General features: G+C 55.6%; 2 protein-coding genes across 3 annotated transcripts in view; one reads left to right on the top strand and one right to left on the bottom strand.

Moving 5' to 3' along the window:
• Positions 1 to 10,619: 10,619 nt before the first annotated feature.
• HNRNPAB (heterogeneous nuclear ribonucleoprotein A/B) lies at positions 10,620 to 17,027 on the top strand. Of its 2 annotated transcripts, XM_045890838.3 has the most exons (8): positions 10,620 to 10,824; positions 10,908 to 11,139; positions 11,929 to 12,097; positions 12,763 to 12,921; positions 13,126 to 13,257; positions 15,302 to 15,413; positions 16,050 to 16,190; positions 16,444 to 17,027. In XM_045890838.3, the coding sequence occupies exons 2-8, from the start codon at positions 10,931 to 10,933 to the stop codon at positions 16,512 to 16,514; spliced, it is 993 nt and encodes a 330-aa protein (XP_045746794.1). In that variant the 5' UTR covers positions 10,620 to 10,824; positions 10,908 to 10,930; the 3' UTR covers positions 16,515 to 17,027. The 2 variants fall into 2 exon arrangements, with proteins under 2 accessions (XP_045746794.1, XP_045746802.1); XM_045890846.3 differs by lacking the exon at positions 16,050 to 16,190 and having other exon boundaries at positions 10,622 to 10,824.
• Positions 14,198 to 17,344, bottom strand: part of PHYKPL (5-phosphohydroxy-L-lysine phospho-lyase) — a 36,904-nt gene continuing 33,757 nt past the window's right edge. The window contains exon 12 of the mRNA XM_045890815.3: positions 14,198 to 14,647. Within this exon, the coding sequence (XP_045746771.1) occupies positions 14,589 to 14,647 (59 nt within the window). The 3' untranslated portion in view covers positions 14,198 to 14,588. The remainder of the gene's footprint in view (positions 14,648 to 17,344) is intronic.

Here is a 17,344-nt window from a genome sequence, read left to right as displayed (position 1 = left end):
GTTGTGGTGACGAATTGCCCAACTCTGTGAATATACGAAAACCATTGAATTGTACTTTTTTTTTTTTTAAAGATTTTATTTATTTGACAGAGAGAGAGAGCGAGAGCAGGAACACAGCAGGGAGAGTGGGAGAGGGAGAAGCAGGCTTCCCGCTGAGCAGGGAGCCCCATGCAGGGCTTGATCCCAGGATCCTGGGGCCATTTCCTGAGCAGAAGGCAGACGCCTAAAGACTAAGCCACCCAGGCGCCCCCCAATTGTACATTTTAACGAGGTGGATTTTATGGTATGTCAATTATATCCCGAGTAGAATGTGGGGGGAGGAAAAAAGAAACTGAGAAGTGGCTAGACTGTGGAAGGAAAATTTGCTAACTGGCATGAGGAAGCTGCTCTCATCCTGGGTCAGGGCTGGAAGCCCCAGTGGGAGGCCACTTCTCACCTTTGTGGCAAAATGGAGGAATGTGGACTGGGGACGGGAGTACTTGGCAACAAGATCCATTCTAGGGTATCATTCTTCCTTGCTGGAAGTCGTTCTGACCCAGCAGCCAAAGGGAGGATCAGTTTTAGAAGGAACACTTCCCCAGGAGGAAAAGATTTGCTGGCAGGACGCGACAGGAAGATGGGTGGGCCAGGCGGGAGAGCCTAGACTAGCCCAACATAAAGAGGTGGCCAGGCCGGCCGTGGACGGGACGAGAGCGGTACAGGAGGAGGTTCTGGAAAGTCAGACGCCCTCAGAAGGCCTGGCCGAGGTCGGCGATGGGGTGTCTGGAGGACATAGTCCTGGCAATCTGTCCCACGTCTCCCTAAGCCAGTGGGGAGTAACTCTTGGGATCCCTGCGAGCACGAGAAGTCCGCCCAGGAAGGCGCACGATCTAGTCCTAGCCAGCAGGGACCTGAGCCGCGCATGCCCAGAGCACCCGGTGGGCGTGCCGGAGGTGGGCGGGGCGAGCGGGGGGCGGGGCCGAGCTGTGAGTGGGGCGCGCTGCTGGGCGGTGGGCGACCTCTGGGATGGTGGGACGCTGTTCGAAGCAGGTGGAGGATTGCACTGCCAAAGTGATCCAGAAGCCACCGAGGTGGGGCTCCGGCCATTGGAGGCGGGGATCGAGGACGCTGGGAGAAGGCGACAGGTGTGGCGTCACCTGCACGAAGTACTGAGTCTGGTGAGGGGGTGCTCAATGGGCCCGTGCTGCAGGTGGAGGTGTGAAGACTGGAAACTTGAGAAGGGGAGACTGGAAATGAGTCACCAGTTCTATGGCCGGCGCTGGAGTGTCACTCTTAGACCCATTTGAGTGCTGGCCCGATTTTCAAATGAAGAAAGGGAAAATGACTTGTTCTGAATCCCAGAGTTGGGATGCTGGGTGGGAGGCAGGATTTGAACTGGATCCCCTGATTCCAAAGCCACATCTGGCGCTCCTGTATTGGAGTTTAAGGGACAGGTGAATGGCCTAGAACAGAACTGGACAAATATTACCCCTACAGGATCAGATAGTAAATACTGTATTTTCTGCCTTGAGGGTCAGGAGGCATGCTATTATATAGGTAAGTACATAGTATAAGAAGAGATGAGGGGCACCTGGGTGGCTCAGTCGTTAAGCATCTGCCTTTGGCTCAGGTCATGGTCCCAGGGTCCTGGGATCGAGCCCCACATCCCTGCTCGGCGGGAAGCCTGCTTCTCCCTCTCCCACTCCCCCTACTTGTGTTCCCTCTCTCCCTGTGTCTCTCTCTGTCAAATAAATAAATAAAATCTTTAAAAAAAAAGAAGAGATGAAACAGGGGTGTCAGCTGGATCAGTCGGTAAAGCATGTGGCTCTTCATCTCAGGATGGTGAGTTTGAGCCCCACCTTGGGCATAAAGATTACTTTAAAAAGGAGGGAAAAAGGAAAAAAAAAAAAAAAGAGAAGAGATGAGACATATCTCCATATGCTTTTTACTGACAGACTATCTTTATTTACAGACTCTAACTTTGAAATTCATGGAATTTATGTGTCATGAAATACTATTTTGTTTGTTTTTGAGAGAGAGAGACCGAAGTGTAGGAGTGGGGTAGGAGCAGAGGGAGAGAGAGAATTTTTTAAACTTTTTTAAAAAAGATTTTATTTATTTGTCAGAGAGAGAGAGAAAGCATGCACAAGCAAGGGGAGTGGGATGAGGAGCAGAGGGAGAAACAGCTTCCCCACTGAGCAAGGAGATGAAAGTGGGACTCCACAGGACCCTGGGATCATGACCTGAGCCGAAGGCAGACCCTCAGACTGAGCCACCCAGGCGCCCCAGAAAATGTTAAATTATACATGTGTTTGCATTTGTGGCATCATATTTCTGTGATGCAGCACCGCTGGAGATGTAGGCTGGGGGGACATGGGATGGGATGGCCCCTCCATTTGTGTTGAGGGAGGCGGGAGGAGGTGTGGCCTGGCTTCAAGCAGTGGAATGTTGGGCCACGTGGGGACAGCGGGTTTCATTAAGGAGAGGTGGAGGGGCAGGCTGGGGGGGGGTGGTACCAGACCGAGGAGGCTTCTGTAGGACTCTGTTTGAGATGGGGGGATGCTTCAGGGACCAGGAGGAAGGAGCTGTTTTGGGGGGCAGCCCAAGCTAGCTTTGCCTTGCCCTTGGCTGTGGAGGGAGTAGGGAGGTGCCAAGAAGAGGGTACCAGCCTGTGGCTTCCTGTTTCTGGGGGGAGGAAGGCAGAGTTCCTGCGTCCATGTCTGAGCTCCCTGGGCGTAGGAGGTGGAAACCTCAGCGGGCCCCTGGTCTCTTGCCTGCAGCTGCCTGGGGCTCGGAGCGGAGCCCCGGGGGTGGAGAGGACCCGACTGAAAGAAGCGTGGGTTCCAGGCCTGGTGGCACTGGACGGTTACCCGCACTCCACCTCCACGCTGAATGTCTGTGCCCTTCCCCAGCTCATATGTTGCAATCCTAACCCCCAGTGGGATGGTATTCAGAAGTGGGGCATTTGGGGGGCTGGAGCCTTCCACCCTGTGAGGATGCAGGGAGAATCAGCCATCCGTGAGCTGGGTAGCGGGCCCCCGCCAGGCACTGGGTCAGCCAGCACCTTGATCTTGGACCTCCAGCCTCCAGAGCTGTGAGAAATAAATGTCTGTTGTCGTAAGCCGCCTAATCTACCGTAGGTTTGTTGTAGCAGCTTGAACGGACTGAGGCCCTTTCCTTCTATGACCTTTGGTTTTCTTCTCTGTTAATGAGGGGCTTGGACTTACCTTTGAAATGGATCCTCTCTTGATCCCTTGCTAGCCATTGCAAGAAATGGGTGACGTGAGGTTAGAGTCAGGTGTAGCCCGGAAGCGAGGGGGCTTTCCCCCGTGGTGCGGGTGGTTTCCTCCTTGACAGAAGCAGACAGTATCTGCCCACCACCTTCCCTGCCAGGCTCGGCTTTCAAAGCCCACCCCTGGGTAGTTCTGGTCCAGCTTTCCAGCCTTCCTGCCCATCCGCCCCCCCATGCCTGGGCCAGGGTCATAACTATGTATAGACACAAAATTCTGCCCACTCACCCTCCTTAATTTTTTTAAGTTGTTTTTTTTTTTTTTTAAGATTTTATTTATTTGTTTGACAGAGAGAGGTAGAGAGAGTAGGGGGAGCAGCAGAGGGAGAGGGAGAAGCAAGCTCCCTGCTGATCAGGGAGCCCAACGCGGGGCTCAATCCCAGGACCCTGAGATCATGACCTGAGCTGAAGGCAGCCGCTTCACCGACTGAGCCACCCAGGTGCCCCACCCCCCCTTTTTTAAAGCTTTATTTATTTAAGTAATCAGTATACCCAACGCGGGGCTCGAACTCACGACCCTGAGATCCAGTGTCTCCCGCTCCCTGCCCGAGCCAGCCAGGCTCCCTGTCCTCCTTAATGCCTCTCATTGCCCCTCCTTTCCTGGACTCCTGCCATCGCCGTCATCACTGGCTTCCTGTTTCCTGTGGATAAACGGATCCCTTCGTCAGGGCGCAGTCTAGATCCCCTCTGTCGGGTGGGGCTCCTTGCAGTCTTTGAACCCTCTGTGCCTTCGCTGGGTGGGTCTCTGCCTGCACCCACTCCTCCCCCATCTCTGCCCGGAGAACCCCCCCATCCAGTGCTCATGGTGCAGCCGGGCATCTGTCCTTCTCACCCACCTAACTGACTTGGCTCGGCATCCCTCCCACATGTCTTGTCCCCCTGTGCCAGGGCGGGGGATGGCCTCTGATGGTGGAGGCCAGCAGGTTACCCAAGACAGGGGCCTGGTGACCTCCTCCGAAAATCGAGTGGAGGACAGCTTGCCTCTTACGTCTCCCTTCGTCATCATCGACACTTTGGTTGTCGGAAGCCTGTCGTGAAGCAGGGGCCCCAGGGTGTCCTTGCCTTCCTCGTGCAAGTAGCTAAGCTCGTTTCTCAGTGGCCCTTGTGAGGCAGCCCGACAGCTCCAGGCGCACGGTGTGAGTAGAAGCCAGGCCTGCTCCTCCCAGGCCTGGGCCCCCAAGACGCACACGATCCTTCCTGCTTGCTTCCTTCTGCCGGCTGCAGGCGCCTGATAAGGCGCGAGGGGGGCTGGCGCCCCAAGATGAAGGGGACTGTGCCCTTAAATGTCGCATGGAGGAGAGCCACTTCTCTGCGCATGACGGAGGAAGAGAGGCAGGTTGTTGGGGCCCAGATGGCAGATCGGGTGGGGGAGGCGAGGGAAAGGGCCGCTGAGGCTGAGCCACCCCTGCTCTGGGCCTGCGCACGGAGCTAATAGCAGATGTGTTCTCTGTAGACAAGGACACCATGGAGGGGCCGGGCTGGGGGGGCGGGGGTGTCCCGTCTGGGACATGCTGAGATGGAGGGGCTTGGTGACACCTCAGGAGGACTGATCAGGGTGGTTATCCTTGAGGGGTTAGAGCTCAGGAAACAGGTCCGTCCTGAGGGCCGTGGGCATGCTGATGGCGCGGGGTTGAGGGGAAGCCCAGGCGTTAATAGGTGAGCGAACGGGAGACATTCTTGCAGAACCAGAAACCGAGGCTCCAAGGGACAGCGCGACCCCATAAAGAAAAGAGCCTCCTGGGCTGGTCTTTGGCGAGACCTGTGAGAAGCAGCAGTGCCCTTCCCAGTTTTGTCGGCCGTCGCCGGCCTGGTCTGCAGCAGTGGGGTCCTCGGTCTGTCTGCCTTCCAATGCCTGGTGCCCAGAATGCTTTGTAACAGTGAGGTGGGGGGGAGGTCCAGACCCGGGGCGGGGGGAGCGGCAGCTGGGAATCTGGTTTCTGAGCTTTGCTGGGGATCGGGACGTGAAGGCCGGGCATTCCCTGTAGGCAGCCCCGGGGAGCTCCCGAGGACACTGGGAGGGTCAGGTCTGTCCATGAGCCACGTGTTCCATTCCTGATTCCAGAAGGGTGGCCCAGGCATTTCTGATTGGTCTCTGGTGGGCCCGGGGCGGCTGTTGTAAGAATGTGCCCGTGGGGAGGGGGCTGCTGCCGGCTAGCGGAGCTCGGTCAGCTCGTCCAGGTCTGTTTGGAGGATCTGACTTGAGAGGGTTGCAAGGGAACTCAGCAGGTGAAGGAGTCTTCCCTTAGATCTGTTGCTATTGTTGTTGGTAATCCGAGTTGCTCTCCTTTCCACCCCCTGCCTGCCAGGCCCTGTGCTAGACCCCGTGCAGATCTGCTAGGGTGCTGCCATCCCTGTTTTTTTTTTTAAAGATTTTATTTAGTTATTTGACAGAGACACAGCGAGAGAGGGAACACAAGCAGGGGGAGTGGGAGAGAGAGAAGCAGACTCCCTGCTGAGCAGGGAGACCGATGTGGGGCTTGATCCCAGGACCCTGGGATCATGACCCGAGCTGAAAGCAGACACTTAACGACTGAGCCACCCAGGCAGCCCTGCCATCCCTGTTTTAAAAGATGAAGAAGCCCTTTAAAAGATGAAGAAGATGCCTTCAGCTCAGGTCATGATCCCAAGGTCCTGAGATCGAGCCCCACGTTGGGCTCCTTGCTCAGCAGGGAGTCTGCTTCTCCCTCTCTCTCTGCTGCTCCCCCTGCTTGTGCTGTCAAATAAATAAAATCTTAAAAAGAAAAAGAAGTTTGTTGTTTAAGCCACCCAGAGCTGATTTAGACACCTGGCTTGTAGACCCGTCCCTCCAACCTCGGCCCCTGTCATCATGGTGTTTTCCTTCTGTCTCTGTCCCTGTGTGTCTTCTCTTCTCAGAAGGCACCAGTCAAGTTGGAGTAAGGGCCCACACTACTCCCGGGGGACCTCATCTTAACTCGGCTGCATCTGCAGAGACCCTGTTTCCAAATCAGGTCACATGCACTGTCGACCGTATCTTTTGGGGGGCATACAATTCAACCTGCACCAGATACGTAGAGCAGGCAGGCGAGGTTTGGGGAAGAGTATTCTGGGGAGAGAAAACAGCCGGTGGAGAGGCTCTTCCAGAGGCAGAAGGACGCAGGTGGGTTTCCGGATATAAATTCAGCGCAGCTGGAGTGGAGAGTGGCCGTGAGATGCTGCCGGGGTGGCTCCTGCTGGACCCCACACATTGTGTGGAATGCTCAGGGCTGCCTAAGCTGCCATTAGAGATAAACCCCGAAATCTCAGTGGCTTGACATAGTTACAGCATCGTTTCTCGCTCAGGGCAAGTCTGGCCTAGGTTGGGCATTTGTTGGCGGTGACATAGCTCCGCTGTGCAGAACACGTGGTCTCCAGGGCAAGAGAGGTCTGGGGAGGCCCCTGGGCTCACGTGCCCAGCCCTGGAAGCGACCCTGCCACTCACACCCCACCCTGCAAGGGAGGCTGGTGGGGAGCATGGGCTTTCGTGAGCCCCCACTCTCTCCCTCTCTCACCCGAATTCAGGGCTAGGACTTCATCCTCAGAGTGCTGGGAAGCCCGGCCAGGGTCTCCATGAGGCCTGAAGATGCCACTTGTGTGTTAGAAAGCTTCCTCCAGCTGGAGCCAGACTCAGCCCTGGCACAGGGGGGCTGGAGCCCGGGGAGCTGAGGAGTGTGGCCTGGCCCACAGTCACAATGCCCTGGCAGCTCACTCTTGCGACTTCCAGCTTGCAGGCTCAGCCGAGAAAAACAAACAACAAAAGAATAAAGGAGAATGCGAGGAAAATCAATTCATGTACAGCTGACCCTTGAACAACATGGGTTTGAACCGTGTGGATCCACTTACACACAGATTTTTTTTTTTAAAGATTGTATTTATTTATTAGGGAGAGCGGGAGGAGAGAGAGAGCAAGAGAGCACAACAGGGGGAGTGGCAGAGGGAGAGGGAGAAGACTCCCCGCTGAGCTCGGAGCTCAATCCCAGGACCCCGAGACCACAACCTTGAGCCGAAGTCAGATGCTCAACTTGACTGAGCCACCTGGGTGCCCCCTTTTTAGATTTTTTTTTTTGATAAATACAATACAGTATTGTGTATGTATTCTCTTCCTTATGACTTTCCTAATAATGTTTGTCTTTTCAGTAGCTCACTTTATTGTAAGAATATAGTATATACTACATATAACATACTAAATACTTGTTAATTGCCTATATTATGGGTTAGGTTTCTGGTCAACAGTAGGCTATGAGTAGTTCAGTTTTGGGGGGAGTCAAAAGTTATATGCAGATTTTTGACTCTACAGGGGGTTGGCACCCCTAACCCCTGCATTGTTCAAGGGTCAACTGAAATTTTAAAAACTTGCAAAATGCATTTTGTTCTCTCTCTTCTAGGTTGGCTATTTTTTTAAAAGATTTTATTTATTTGAGAGAGAGAGAATGAGCAGTGGGGAGGGGCAGAGGGAGAGAGAGAGAGAAGCAGATTTCCTGTTGAGCAGGGAGTCTGATCCAGGGCTCCATCCCAGCACCCTGGAATCATAACCTGAGCCAAAGACAGACGTTAGGTGCCCCTAGGTTGGTTAATGTATGTATTCTTACACATACGCTGCCCGACAGCCTCAATCCCCAAAGCCAGGAGATTGTACTATATGGGTCTCTTAAGGGCATTTCAGGGGATAACTGGGCTCCTTGCTGATTTGAGAACCTCACACAAAGATGTCCTCTATTCAGGGTCTGTAACAGGGACCCAATAACTGGAGTGGGATCCTTGCATCAAAGGGACTTCCTGCTGCTTCCAAAGAGCCCGGTGCCCTGCCCATGTCAGAGACACCGTTAGGGGCAAGTAAAAGCATTCTTTGCTGAGACTGACCCCCTCTTGTCTGCAATTCTTTAGAGTTTACAAATTTTCTTTCTTTTTTTTCTTCCTTCCTTCCTTCCTTCCTTCCTTCCTTCCTTCCTTCCTTTCGTTTTTAAGATGTATTTATAGGGTGCCTGGGTGGCTCAGTTGGTTAAACGTCTGCCTTCGGCTCAGGTCATGACCTCAGGGTCCTGGGATGGAGCCCCGCATCGGGCTCCCTGCTCAGTGGGAGTCTGCTTATCCCTCTTCCTCTGCCTTTCCCCCCTGCTCGTGCTCTCTTTCACTCTCAAAAAAATAAATAAATAAAATCTTTAAAAAACAAGAGAGTTATTTATTTATTTGAGAGGAGGGGGAGGAGAAGAGGGAGAGGGAGAGAGAATCTCAAGCAGACTCCGTCCTGAGTGTGGAGACCCACGTGGGGCTTGATCCCACAACACTGAGATCACAACCTGAGCTGAAACCAAAAGTCAGACTCTTAACTGACTGCGCCACCCAGGCACCCCATAAATTATTTTCTAAGCTATTGTTTCATTTGAGCCTCAAAATAATTTAATCTGATAAGAGATCTAATTCAGACGAAGGAACTCAGGAACTCAGAGACCCCTTGTCCTTCGGTAGCCAGGAGCCCTGGAATCAATGCAGGGTTGGAGGTACTGGCTTCGTGCCTACAATTTTAGATGTGATTTCAGTATTTTTGGGTATAAACTACAGATACCCTCACACAAAAATTATTTTGAGGCTCCAATGAAGCAATGTTGGGGAAAGCATTTTGCAAACTGTGAAGCGCTGTCCAAATGCTGTCATTCTCAGATTTGACATGTCTAGGAAAGTGTTTCCCAAGTTGTGGGAAAAGGCATCTGTGTGGAGCAGAGCAGGAGATTAAGTGAATGTAGGCTCTCATCAGTAGTTATGTCCTGTGGCTGTATTTAGACTATTTGACTTTGAACGTAATTGCCTGTATTATCTTCACGCTGGAGCATCAGCCCCAGTGCACAGCACCCCTCCCTGGCCCTTATTTCTGTGGGAGGGCATGGGCTGGGGTGGAGAGTTTGTGAAGGACTTCCTGCAAGCCTTTTTATCAGCTTTCATTGACATGACCCCAGTTTTATGGAGATACTCTGGGTTTTAGTTGTGGAATCTGGCCCGAAAGTGACGCAGTCAGGTGGGCCTTGGGGTGAACCAGAGGGTATTTGCTCCTCTGGGGACAGGTGCCCCTGCCCTAGTTGATGGATACCTTGGGGGAATGCAGCGCTGTGTGGCCAAGTCTTCGAGTTTTCTATAGTCGATTATTTTTTCCAAATGTGAAATGGTCACATTATTCATTCCCTCTGCAACTCCACTAGCTGGCCGGATTCGGGAGTGAGTCTTGGGCCAACGCTCTGGGCTTCAGTTTTCTCATTTATAGATTTGTGATGGTATCGCCTTCCACTGGGTTGTTAGGTTACCAGATGAGGCACTAGAACCCCCAGCCCCCCACACCGGGCCTGGCTGTAGGAACCCAGAGGGAAACGTCAGCCACTTGTGTTCCGTTGCTATCTGGTAATCCCCAGGCTTCAGAGGTTGTAATCCTGGTCCATGTGGGGCCCCGTCACCCATATGATTAAAAGGAATCATGGGATTACGCCGGCCTTCCAAGTTTGGTGGTCAAGGAGATCAAATAAAGGGGTTTAGTATATTAGAGAAAGAGAACTGTCCCGCCCCGCCTCCAACTTCATGATTTCAGGGAAGTGGTGTATTTTCCTTAAAAAGAAATTTCAGCAGGAATACATGAATTAACTCAAAAAACGTTAACCCAAAGTGTGAAGACAAGGCTAATCGTCTAGGTGGTGCCGGACGACCTAAGATTGGGGAACACCGCCGTCCCACCGTTTCTCCCGCCACATCCAGCCCGAGCACCATTGGCACCAGACGCCCGGCGGGCTCCACCCCCTCTCCGCTGCTCGCCACTGGGGGAGGCGGCCGAAAGGGCGGGAGCGCGGGGCCGTGAGGGCACCAAGGTCAAGGGGGAGGGCGGGCCGCGTCCGGGTCCCTTCGAGCCGTGCCGCTGGCCTTGGGGGAACCCTGCGCGCCCAAGCTCGGCAGCCCGAGTTCTCCCACTTCCAGCCGGGCGACCTTGGTTTGCGAGACTTCCTGGAGCCCCGTTTCCTTTTTGGGGAAAACAGTGGGCGAAGCTGCCGATGCTGGGATGGGGCGCACCGGGACGAGAGACTGCGGCCTCACAGGGCGGAGGGGTCGGTCTCCGGCTCCCGGGCCGCGGGGTTCCGGTTGCCGGCGCAGCTCAGGAGGACGCTGTGGTCCCGCCCGGCCCCGGCAGCCCTCGGCAAGGCCCTGACTCGCGCGGGTTCTAAAATGAGGACAAAGCCCGCCCGGATTTAGCGTGCGCGCGCCGCTGCGGCCAATGGGACGCTGGCGCGGGGTTGAGTGGCGGGCGGGCACAGCCAATGAGCACGCGCCTTGTTGCGAGGTGCGCCCGGCCCCCGGCATTATAAAGAGCGCCACGAGTCGGCATTGTCAGGCGGCGGCACCGCGCGGGCCCGAGTGAGCCTGTGGGTCGGTGGGCTCTGAGCGGCGCGGCGGAGGGCGCGAGGTCGCGGCGGCTCCGTCGGCGGACGGAGGGGAGGCCCGGCAGCGCGGGCGTGAGCGCGGCCGAGCCCGCGGCGCCTTTCCGGCGGGTGGGGACGAGCGGGCCCCGCGGCGTCATCGGCGGCGAGGTGAGCTGCCGGGCCCGCGGACGGCGGGCGGGAGCCGGGGCGGGAGCCGCGCGGGCCTGACGCGCTGGGGCCGCTCGTTGCAGGAGCCGCCGCGCCCCGGCCTACCATGTCGGAAGTGGGTGAGGAGCAGCCCATGGAGACGACGGGCGCCACCGAGAACGGACACGAGGCCGCCCCCGAAGGCGAGTCGCCGGCAGGGGCCGGCGGCGGGGCCGCGGCGGGCGCCGGAGGCGGGAGCGCGGCGCCCCCGGCCGGCAACCAGAACGGCGCCGAGGGCGACCAGATCAACGCCAGCAAGAACGAGGAGGACGCGGGGTAGGTGCGGCCGCGGGCCGACCGGGGCGCCGCCTTTGTTCCCGGGCCGCCTTTTGTTGGCACCACGCGGCGGGGGGAGGGGCGGGCGGGCGGCCGGGGCCTGCTCGCCGCCCGCCGCCCGGCTCCTCGTCGCCCGCCGCCCGCCGCTCGCGCCGGAGTTTGTAGGAGTTTGTTGGGTCGACTTTGGCGCCGCCCCGGGGCCGCTCGCGCGGGGCCGGGGGTGGGGGTGGGGGTGGGAGCGGGAGCGGGCGGCACGGAAGGGGGAGTGCGCTCGGACCCGGGGTCGGGCCGGCCTCGGGCTCCGCGGGGCTGCGTGGGCGGAGTTGGCGCGCGCCCCGGCCGCGGCCTGCCTCTCACCCCCCACCCCTGCGGAGGGCGGAGTCACGGTCCGAACGCGGTCTCCGGCCCCCGGAAGCTTCGAGTTCCTTGAGAGCGAGCTCTTGGCGGGGTGTGGGGGGTGAGGCCGGGCCGGCGGCCTTTTGCCTTACGTGCTCCACGTTAGTCGAATGACTTCCAGTTGTGAGGGTTCAGGGCCTCTACCCCAGGCCAGAGTGCCCTTCTTCCCCTGCCCGGTCGGGGGCTGCGCAGTCTGAAGCTTCTCCCGGGTCAGGGTTGTGTGCGAGGGTAGTGAAGATTGGGTGACACCTCCCAAAGGTGACTCTCAGGGCAGGCCCGTGTTCCGGATGGCGGCTTTGCTTCTGAGCCTTTAGCAGTGAAGGTATTGTCGGGGCCAGTCCTCAACTCACGCTCTCTTGTGAGGCTCCTTGGCACGTGTCTTTACCGTTTCAGAAAAATGTTCGTTGGTGGCCTGAGCTGGGATACCAGCAAAAAGGACCTAAAGGATTATTTTACCAAATTTGGAGAGGTCGTTGACTGTACAATAAAAATGGATCCCAACACTGGTCGGTCAAGAGGGTTTGGGTTTATCCTCTTCAAAGACGCAGCTAGCGTGGAGAAGGTAAGCTGGGCGCTTGGTGTCTGCAGCCTTAAGTTTGTTCTAAGAGGATAGCATTCTGAGAGCATGATGAGTTCGTGTGTTCTGTAGGTGGTTGAGGTGAGGAACTTTTACTGTTTTCGAAGGGATTGAAGAACAGATTAAGTGGTGAGGGGTATGGGTTTGAGTGGTCCAGGAGGATCATGGTTGGTGTTTATTGCCTTTTTTTGTGTCTCTCCTGGGCACTGTGCTATTGTGAGGACTAGAATGAAGAGTCCAGGGTTGCTATGAATGAAGTAGGCATTATTTTAGCTCCATTTTATGGAAAATGAAACAAAGGCTCTGAAGTGTAAGTAGAAGACCTCAGAGCCAGAAAGGGGTGGATTCCAACCCTAGCAGCCCACCTCCAGCCTTTCTCACTGTTGCCTAACTCATGAAAGAGCCGGGCTTTAAACTAAGACTGCCCCCCTAGGGTAAAGCAGTGTGGGGGGGTGAGGCCTGTAGGCTTTCAGATAAACGAGCTGTACTTGAAGTTTGGAGATGAAGTTGGGTTGCTAAGTCAGGTTAGGGGTGGAGTTTGGAGGGGCTAAACACGTTTTGTGTACCAGCGTTGGGGTCTCTGTGGCTGAGAGGGCCTTGTTGAGGGTGGTGCTGCTGAGTTACAACCTAATTTTCTTCTGTTGGGACAGGTCCTAGACCAGAAGGAACACAGGCTGGATGGCCGTGTCATTGACCCCAAAAAGGCCATGGCCATGAAGAAGGACCCGGTAAAGAAAATTTTTGTGGGGGGTCTGAATCCTGAAGCCACTGAGGAGAAGATCAGGGAGTACTTCCGCGAGTTTGGGGAGGTGAGTATGGGACCCTGGGAGTGGCCTGCCGGTTGCCCTGAGGTTTCTCCCTGGTCCTTGGCAGCCTTGGCTGGCTATAACCCTCCTCTACAGACAGGGCTGCTGTATTCACTCAGGCCTTCATGGGTCTTTTCTCCTGGGAGTTCCCTATGGGCCTTGGGGGTGGGAAGAGGCATTGATTCTGAGTTTTGCATATGTTTCCAGATCGAGGCCATTGAACTTCCAATGGATCCAAAGTTGAACAAAAGGCGAGGCTTTGTTTTCATCACCTTTAAAGAAGAGGAACCTGTGAAGAAAGTTCTGGAGAAAAAGTTCCATACCATCAGTGGAAGTAAGGTAAGGTGGTTCCAGCTCTGTCTCTGACCTGCTGCTGGAGAGCTGATTCTTACAGGGGTGGGTTAGCAGTTGGGCTACCTCTCCAGGGCAGTCTGACCCCACTGTGTTTCTGCGATGCCTGCTGTCCTGATTGGGTCCGATGGTCCTGTCCTTCAGGGAGTTCCAGGCTGCTAGAATTGGCGGAAACCCAGGATGTGTGGGAGGCAGGAGAAAGGGTGGTTTCTAAGGGCTAGAGCATGTTGAGTAGACCCTTTGATTCCTGATTGAAAGCTAGAGATCACGGTGTTCCCAATCTAGGGTCCAAGGTGAATATGGTCTGCAGTTAAAGTCTCAGAAGATTCTAGAACTTCTATTTATGGGTTTCTTTCCTTTGGGTAAAGTCTTTCTTGCCGTGGAGCTTTTTCCTCTTTTCTGTCACAACCAAATCTTTGTTCACTTCCACCTCCTTTGGATCTGGTTTAGTCAATTCCCCCCTCAGGTGAAGATTCTTCCCACAGCTCCCAGGGTTTTAGCAGCTTGTGTCTATGGTCCGTTTTTGCCTGAGGTGAGCAGTGCTGTGCCTGAGAACTGCCGCCCTTCCCTTTGAACTCTGGCCAGGCCGGAGGGGAGGAGGGGAGGGAGTTTGCTTCAGGTATTCTCTAGGTGGCCTCGAGGCAGGTGAGGGTGTGGCTCCCTGGCCGGGAGTGGTAGCCAGATAAGGTGGGACGGGTAGGGTGGGGCTTCTAGAAGTCTTAATCCTGGCTGGGAAGTTCGACTGGATTTAGGATTGGGCCCTTAAGAGTTTACGTCAAATGAGTTTGAATCCTAGGCTCAGCAGCTGGTTAAGAGCTGTTCCCCCAGTGGACAGTGAATGCACAGGACTTTTTTTTTTTTTTTTTTTCTGTGTCTTAATGTGAAACGGGCAGGAAGTACTTGTAAGGTAGGCAATTGCTACTGGTGGTGGGTTTTGAAATAAATGTATTCAGCGTTTTTAATTAAACAGAAGACATCAGATGGCATCACTTGGTGGGGGTGGTTTCCTGGTTCGTTAGAGTATGCTTGAATGGTGACATACCGTATAAAATGGTATTTTACAGGTCCTAATTAGGGGAGTATATGTGCTAGGGTACTTTAAAAAGTAAACTGATTTACTTACAAGAGCACTGGGTGGTGGGAGGTCCCTGACCCTAACCCCACCCGCAGTGGGCAGATTTTTGAGCAAAAAGGAAACTGAGTCTTTGGCTCCTAAGGGGACACCACTATCTGACCCTTCCCAACAACAGGCCAGTGGTTGGGGGAAGGGGGGAGCAGTGTGGCTCCAGGGAAGCCCTGAGCGTCAGTGGCTTTCTTCCTCAAAGCCGGAGGTCAGTGTCGCCGCCTCGGTGTGTTCGAGTGGGGTGCTTCATTTCTTCTATAAAGAAAAGACAAAATGAGAAAGTGTCCCTCCCGCCTTAAGGCCCCTGATCTGAGAAGCCAGCTCTGATCGCCCTTGCCCAGTAGGACAGGGCTGGCATCAGACCTACTCCCGGTGTGGGATCTTGCTACACTAGGTTGGCATTGGCTTCGCTGTCTCTCCTCCCAGTCGTTAGATGCGGAGCTGCCCCTGGGCTGCCATCAGCAGGCCTGGGTATAGCTGTTACCCCAGTAGCTTCTCTGGGGAAAGGTTTTGGCCAAAAAGGCCCTAGTGAGCCCCGGTCCATTGAGATTTTAGTTGTACCGAAAGCTGCTAGCCCAAACGTGGCTTCCCACTTCAGCATATTTTTTTTTGTTGGTTTGTTTTTCTAAGGATTTACAAAGTGCGCGCGTGTGTTGGGGGGACAGGGAGAGAGAAACCTTAGCAGACTTTGCTCGGCGCAGAGCCCCATGTGGGACTCAATCCCACGACCCTGTGCCCAAACCAAGAGTCGGGACGCTTCACCAACCCCGCTGACTGCACCCCTGGGCAGATTTTGTTCTTGAGCAGACTGTCCCGATTGGCCATCTGAGTCTCCGTCAGCAAAGGTGTCCACCGTGCCTGCCCAGAGCTTGTCGCAGTGGTTTGACCCATTGTTCTCTCTGCTTTCAGTGTGAGATCAAGGTGGCCCAGCCCAAAGAGGTCTATCAGCAGCAGCAGTATGGCTCTGGGGGCCGTGGGAGCCGCAACCGAGGGAACCGAGGCAGCGGCGGCGGCAGTGGAGGTGAGTGGAACCTGGCTCAGTGAAGATGGGTGCTTGTCTGGGGGGCTCTCGCCAGCCTCCGGTGCATGCTGCGCCAGGCCGGGCGAGTCGCGGTGGTGCTGCTGCTTGGCATGGCATGGGGGAGCCTGGCTCTCTTGGGGCCTGGGGCCCCAGGGCAGAGGGGCATCCGCATTGCAGTCAGGGTGTGGGGGGCATGAGGGGCGCGCTTGGCTCGGTGGCGGTCCTGAGTCTCGGGACACCCGTGGGCGGGTGAGCAGAAGGTAGGGCAGGGCTGTGCCAGGCGCTTTACCTCCTTCTGTCCAGGCCCCTCTGACTCCAAAGCCTGAACTTCATCCTTTTTTAAGGCCAAGCTGCCAGGGAGCGTGGTGGGGTGAGGAGAGGGACATTCGAGAGAGAGTGAGCTCCTGCCTCATTTGCCCCGAGAGGAGTTAGCCGTCCGGTCTCTCCTGGCCGATCCCAGGCGTGGGTTTCCGACGCGGGGCCGGGCCCAGGGCCCTCGACCCCAGGACAGCAGCCCCTTGGCTTCTACCTGAGTTGCCATAGTAACCCCGCCACCCGAAGGGCAGGATTTCCTCCATCCTAGCTCCTGCGTGTGCTAAATGGTCCATGGGCCCCTGTGCCCTGCTCCCCCCACAGGTCAGAGTCAGAGTTGGAATCAGGGCTACGGCAGCTACTGGAACCAGGGCTACGGCTACCAGCAGGGCTACGGGCCCGGCTATGGCGGCTACGACTACTCGCCCTATGGCTATTACGGCTACGGCCCCGGCTACGACTACAGTAAGTAGGAGAGAGGGAGGCCCCCGCCGCTCACCACCCCTCCCCCGGGAGGCAGGACAGACAGTGCAGGGGCCACTGGCAGCAGGGGCTTTGGAGTCGGACAGGCTGGGCTCGGGGGTCTGGCGCGGCCGCTGGTGGCAGGGAGGAAGCGCTTGAGCTTCTGGGCCTCGAGCCCGTCCCCGCCAAGCGCCTGGCACAGAGCGGGGAAGGCTCAGGAAGGCGGAGCTGCGACCATTGTCGTTCTTGTCCCCAGGTCAGGGCAGCACAAATTACGGGAAGAGCCAGCGCCGCGGCGGCCACCAGAACAACTACAAGCCGTACTGAGGCTTCGGCAGGACGCCCGACCGATCGCACACGCTTGTTTGGATCTCGAGTGAACACAATTATGTACCAAATTTAACTTGGCATACTTTCTATGGCCTGTCCCATGTGCATCTTATTTAAAATTTCCCCCTTGGAAGTCACTCTCCTGTTGACTATTTCCAGAGCTCTAGTTGTGTAGGCAGCGTGTGAGGTCTCCGAGGCCGGAGTGGCGTGAGAGGCTGATTGTATTCCCAGGTCCCCCAGAGCCCAGCTGCCGCGCCTGGACCTATGGACCCTGGTTGTAAAGAGTAAACTGTATCTTAGGAAACCAGTGTCACCTTTTTTTCACCTTTTAATTTTATATTATTTGTGTCATACATTTCCTGTTAATGGAAGTGTTAATTTTACTGTACTTTTTGGTACCTTTTGGGAATCTAATGTATTGTAAGGTATTTTACACGTGTCCTGATTTTGCCACGACCTGGATATTGAAGCTATCCAAGCTTTTGAAATAAAAATTTAAAAACCCCCAAAGCCTGGGTGAGTGTGGGGTGTGCTATGAAGAGCGGGGAAGGGCCTCCTGAGCCTTCGAAGCTCTAGTACTCTCCATGACTAAATAGCAGTCCTCTCAGGTGGGGCCATGGACGCTCAGCATCGCCAGTGAGCTGCTTGTAAGGACCGGGCCTGCCCAGGACTTGAGCCTTTTTAGAGAAAGTTAAAGGACTCTGACTGGAGGCAGCTTCAGGGGGTGAAGGTGGTACCGTGAGGGATGCTGCCCCCAGGGCAGTGGGGTCTCAGGCACCTGCAGACTGTTCTGTCTTTCCTTGCTGGTGTTAGTGGGATTCGGTTTC

The sequence above is a fragment of the Mirounga angustirostris genome, unplaced genomic scaffold (assembly GCF_029215605.1).
Source record: "Mirounga angustirostris isolate CCGP_5_RB_7025 unplaced genomic scaffold, mMirAng1.0.hap1 SCAF_7, whole genome shotgun sequence".
NCBI lineage: Eukaryota > Metazoa > Chordata > Mammalia > Carnivora > Phocidae > Mirounga > Mirounga angustirostris.
The sequence above is the reverse complement of the archived record's forward strand: the minus strand, read 5'-3'. Positions and strand labels throughout refer to the sequence as shown.

Bases quoted from the DNA above. Each gene is read 5' to 3' on its own strand.
- HNRNPAB (XM_045890838.3), top strand. From the start codon at position 10,931: ATGTCGGAAGTGGGTGAGGAGCAGCCCATGGAGACGACGGGCGCCACC. The intron at 11,140-11,928 runs GTAGGTGCGGCC...TTACCGTTTCAG, and splicing joins AAGAACGAGGAGGACGCGGG to AAAAATGTTCGTTGGTGGCC. The intron at 16,191-16,443 runs GTAAGTAGGAGA...TCTTGTCCCCAG, and splicing joins CGGCCCCGGCTACGACTACA to GTCAGGGCAGCACAAATTAC.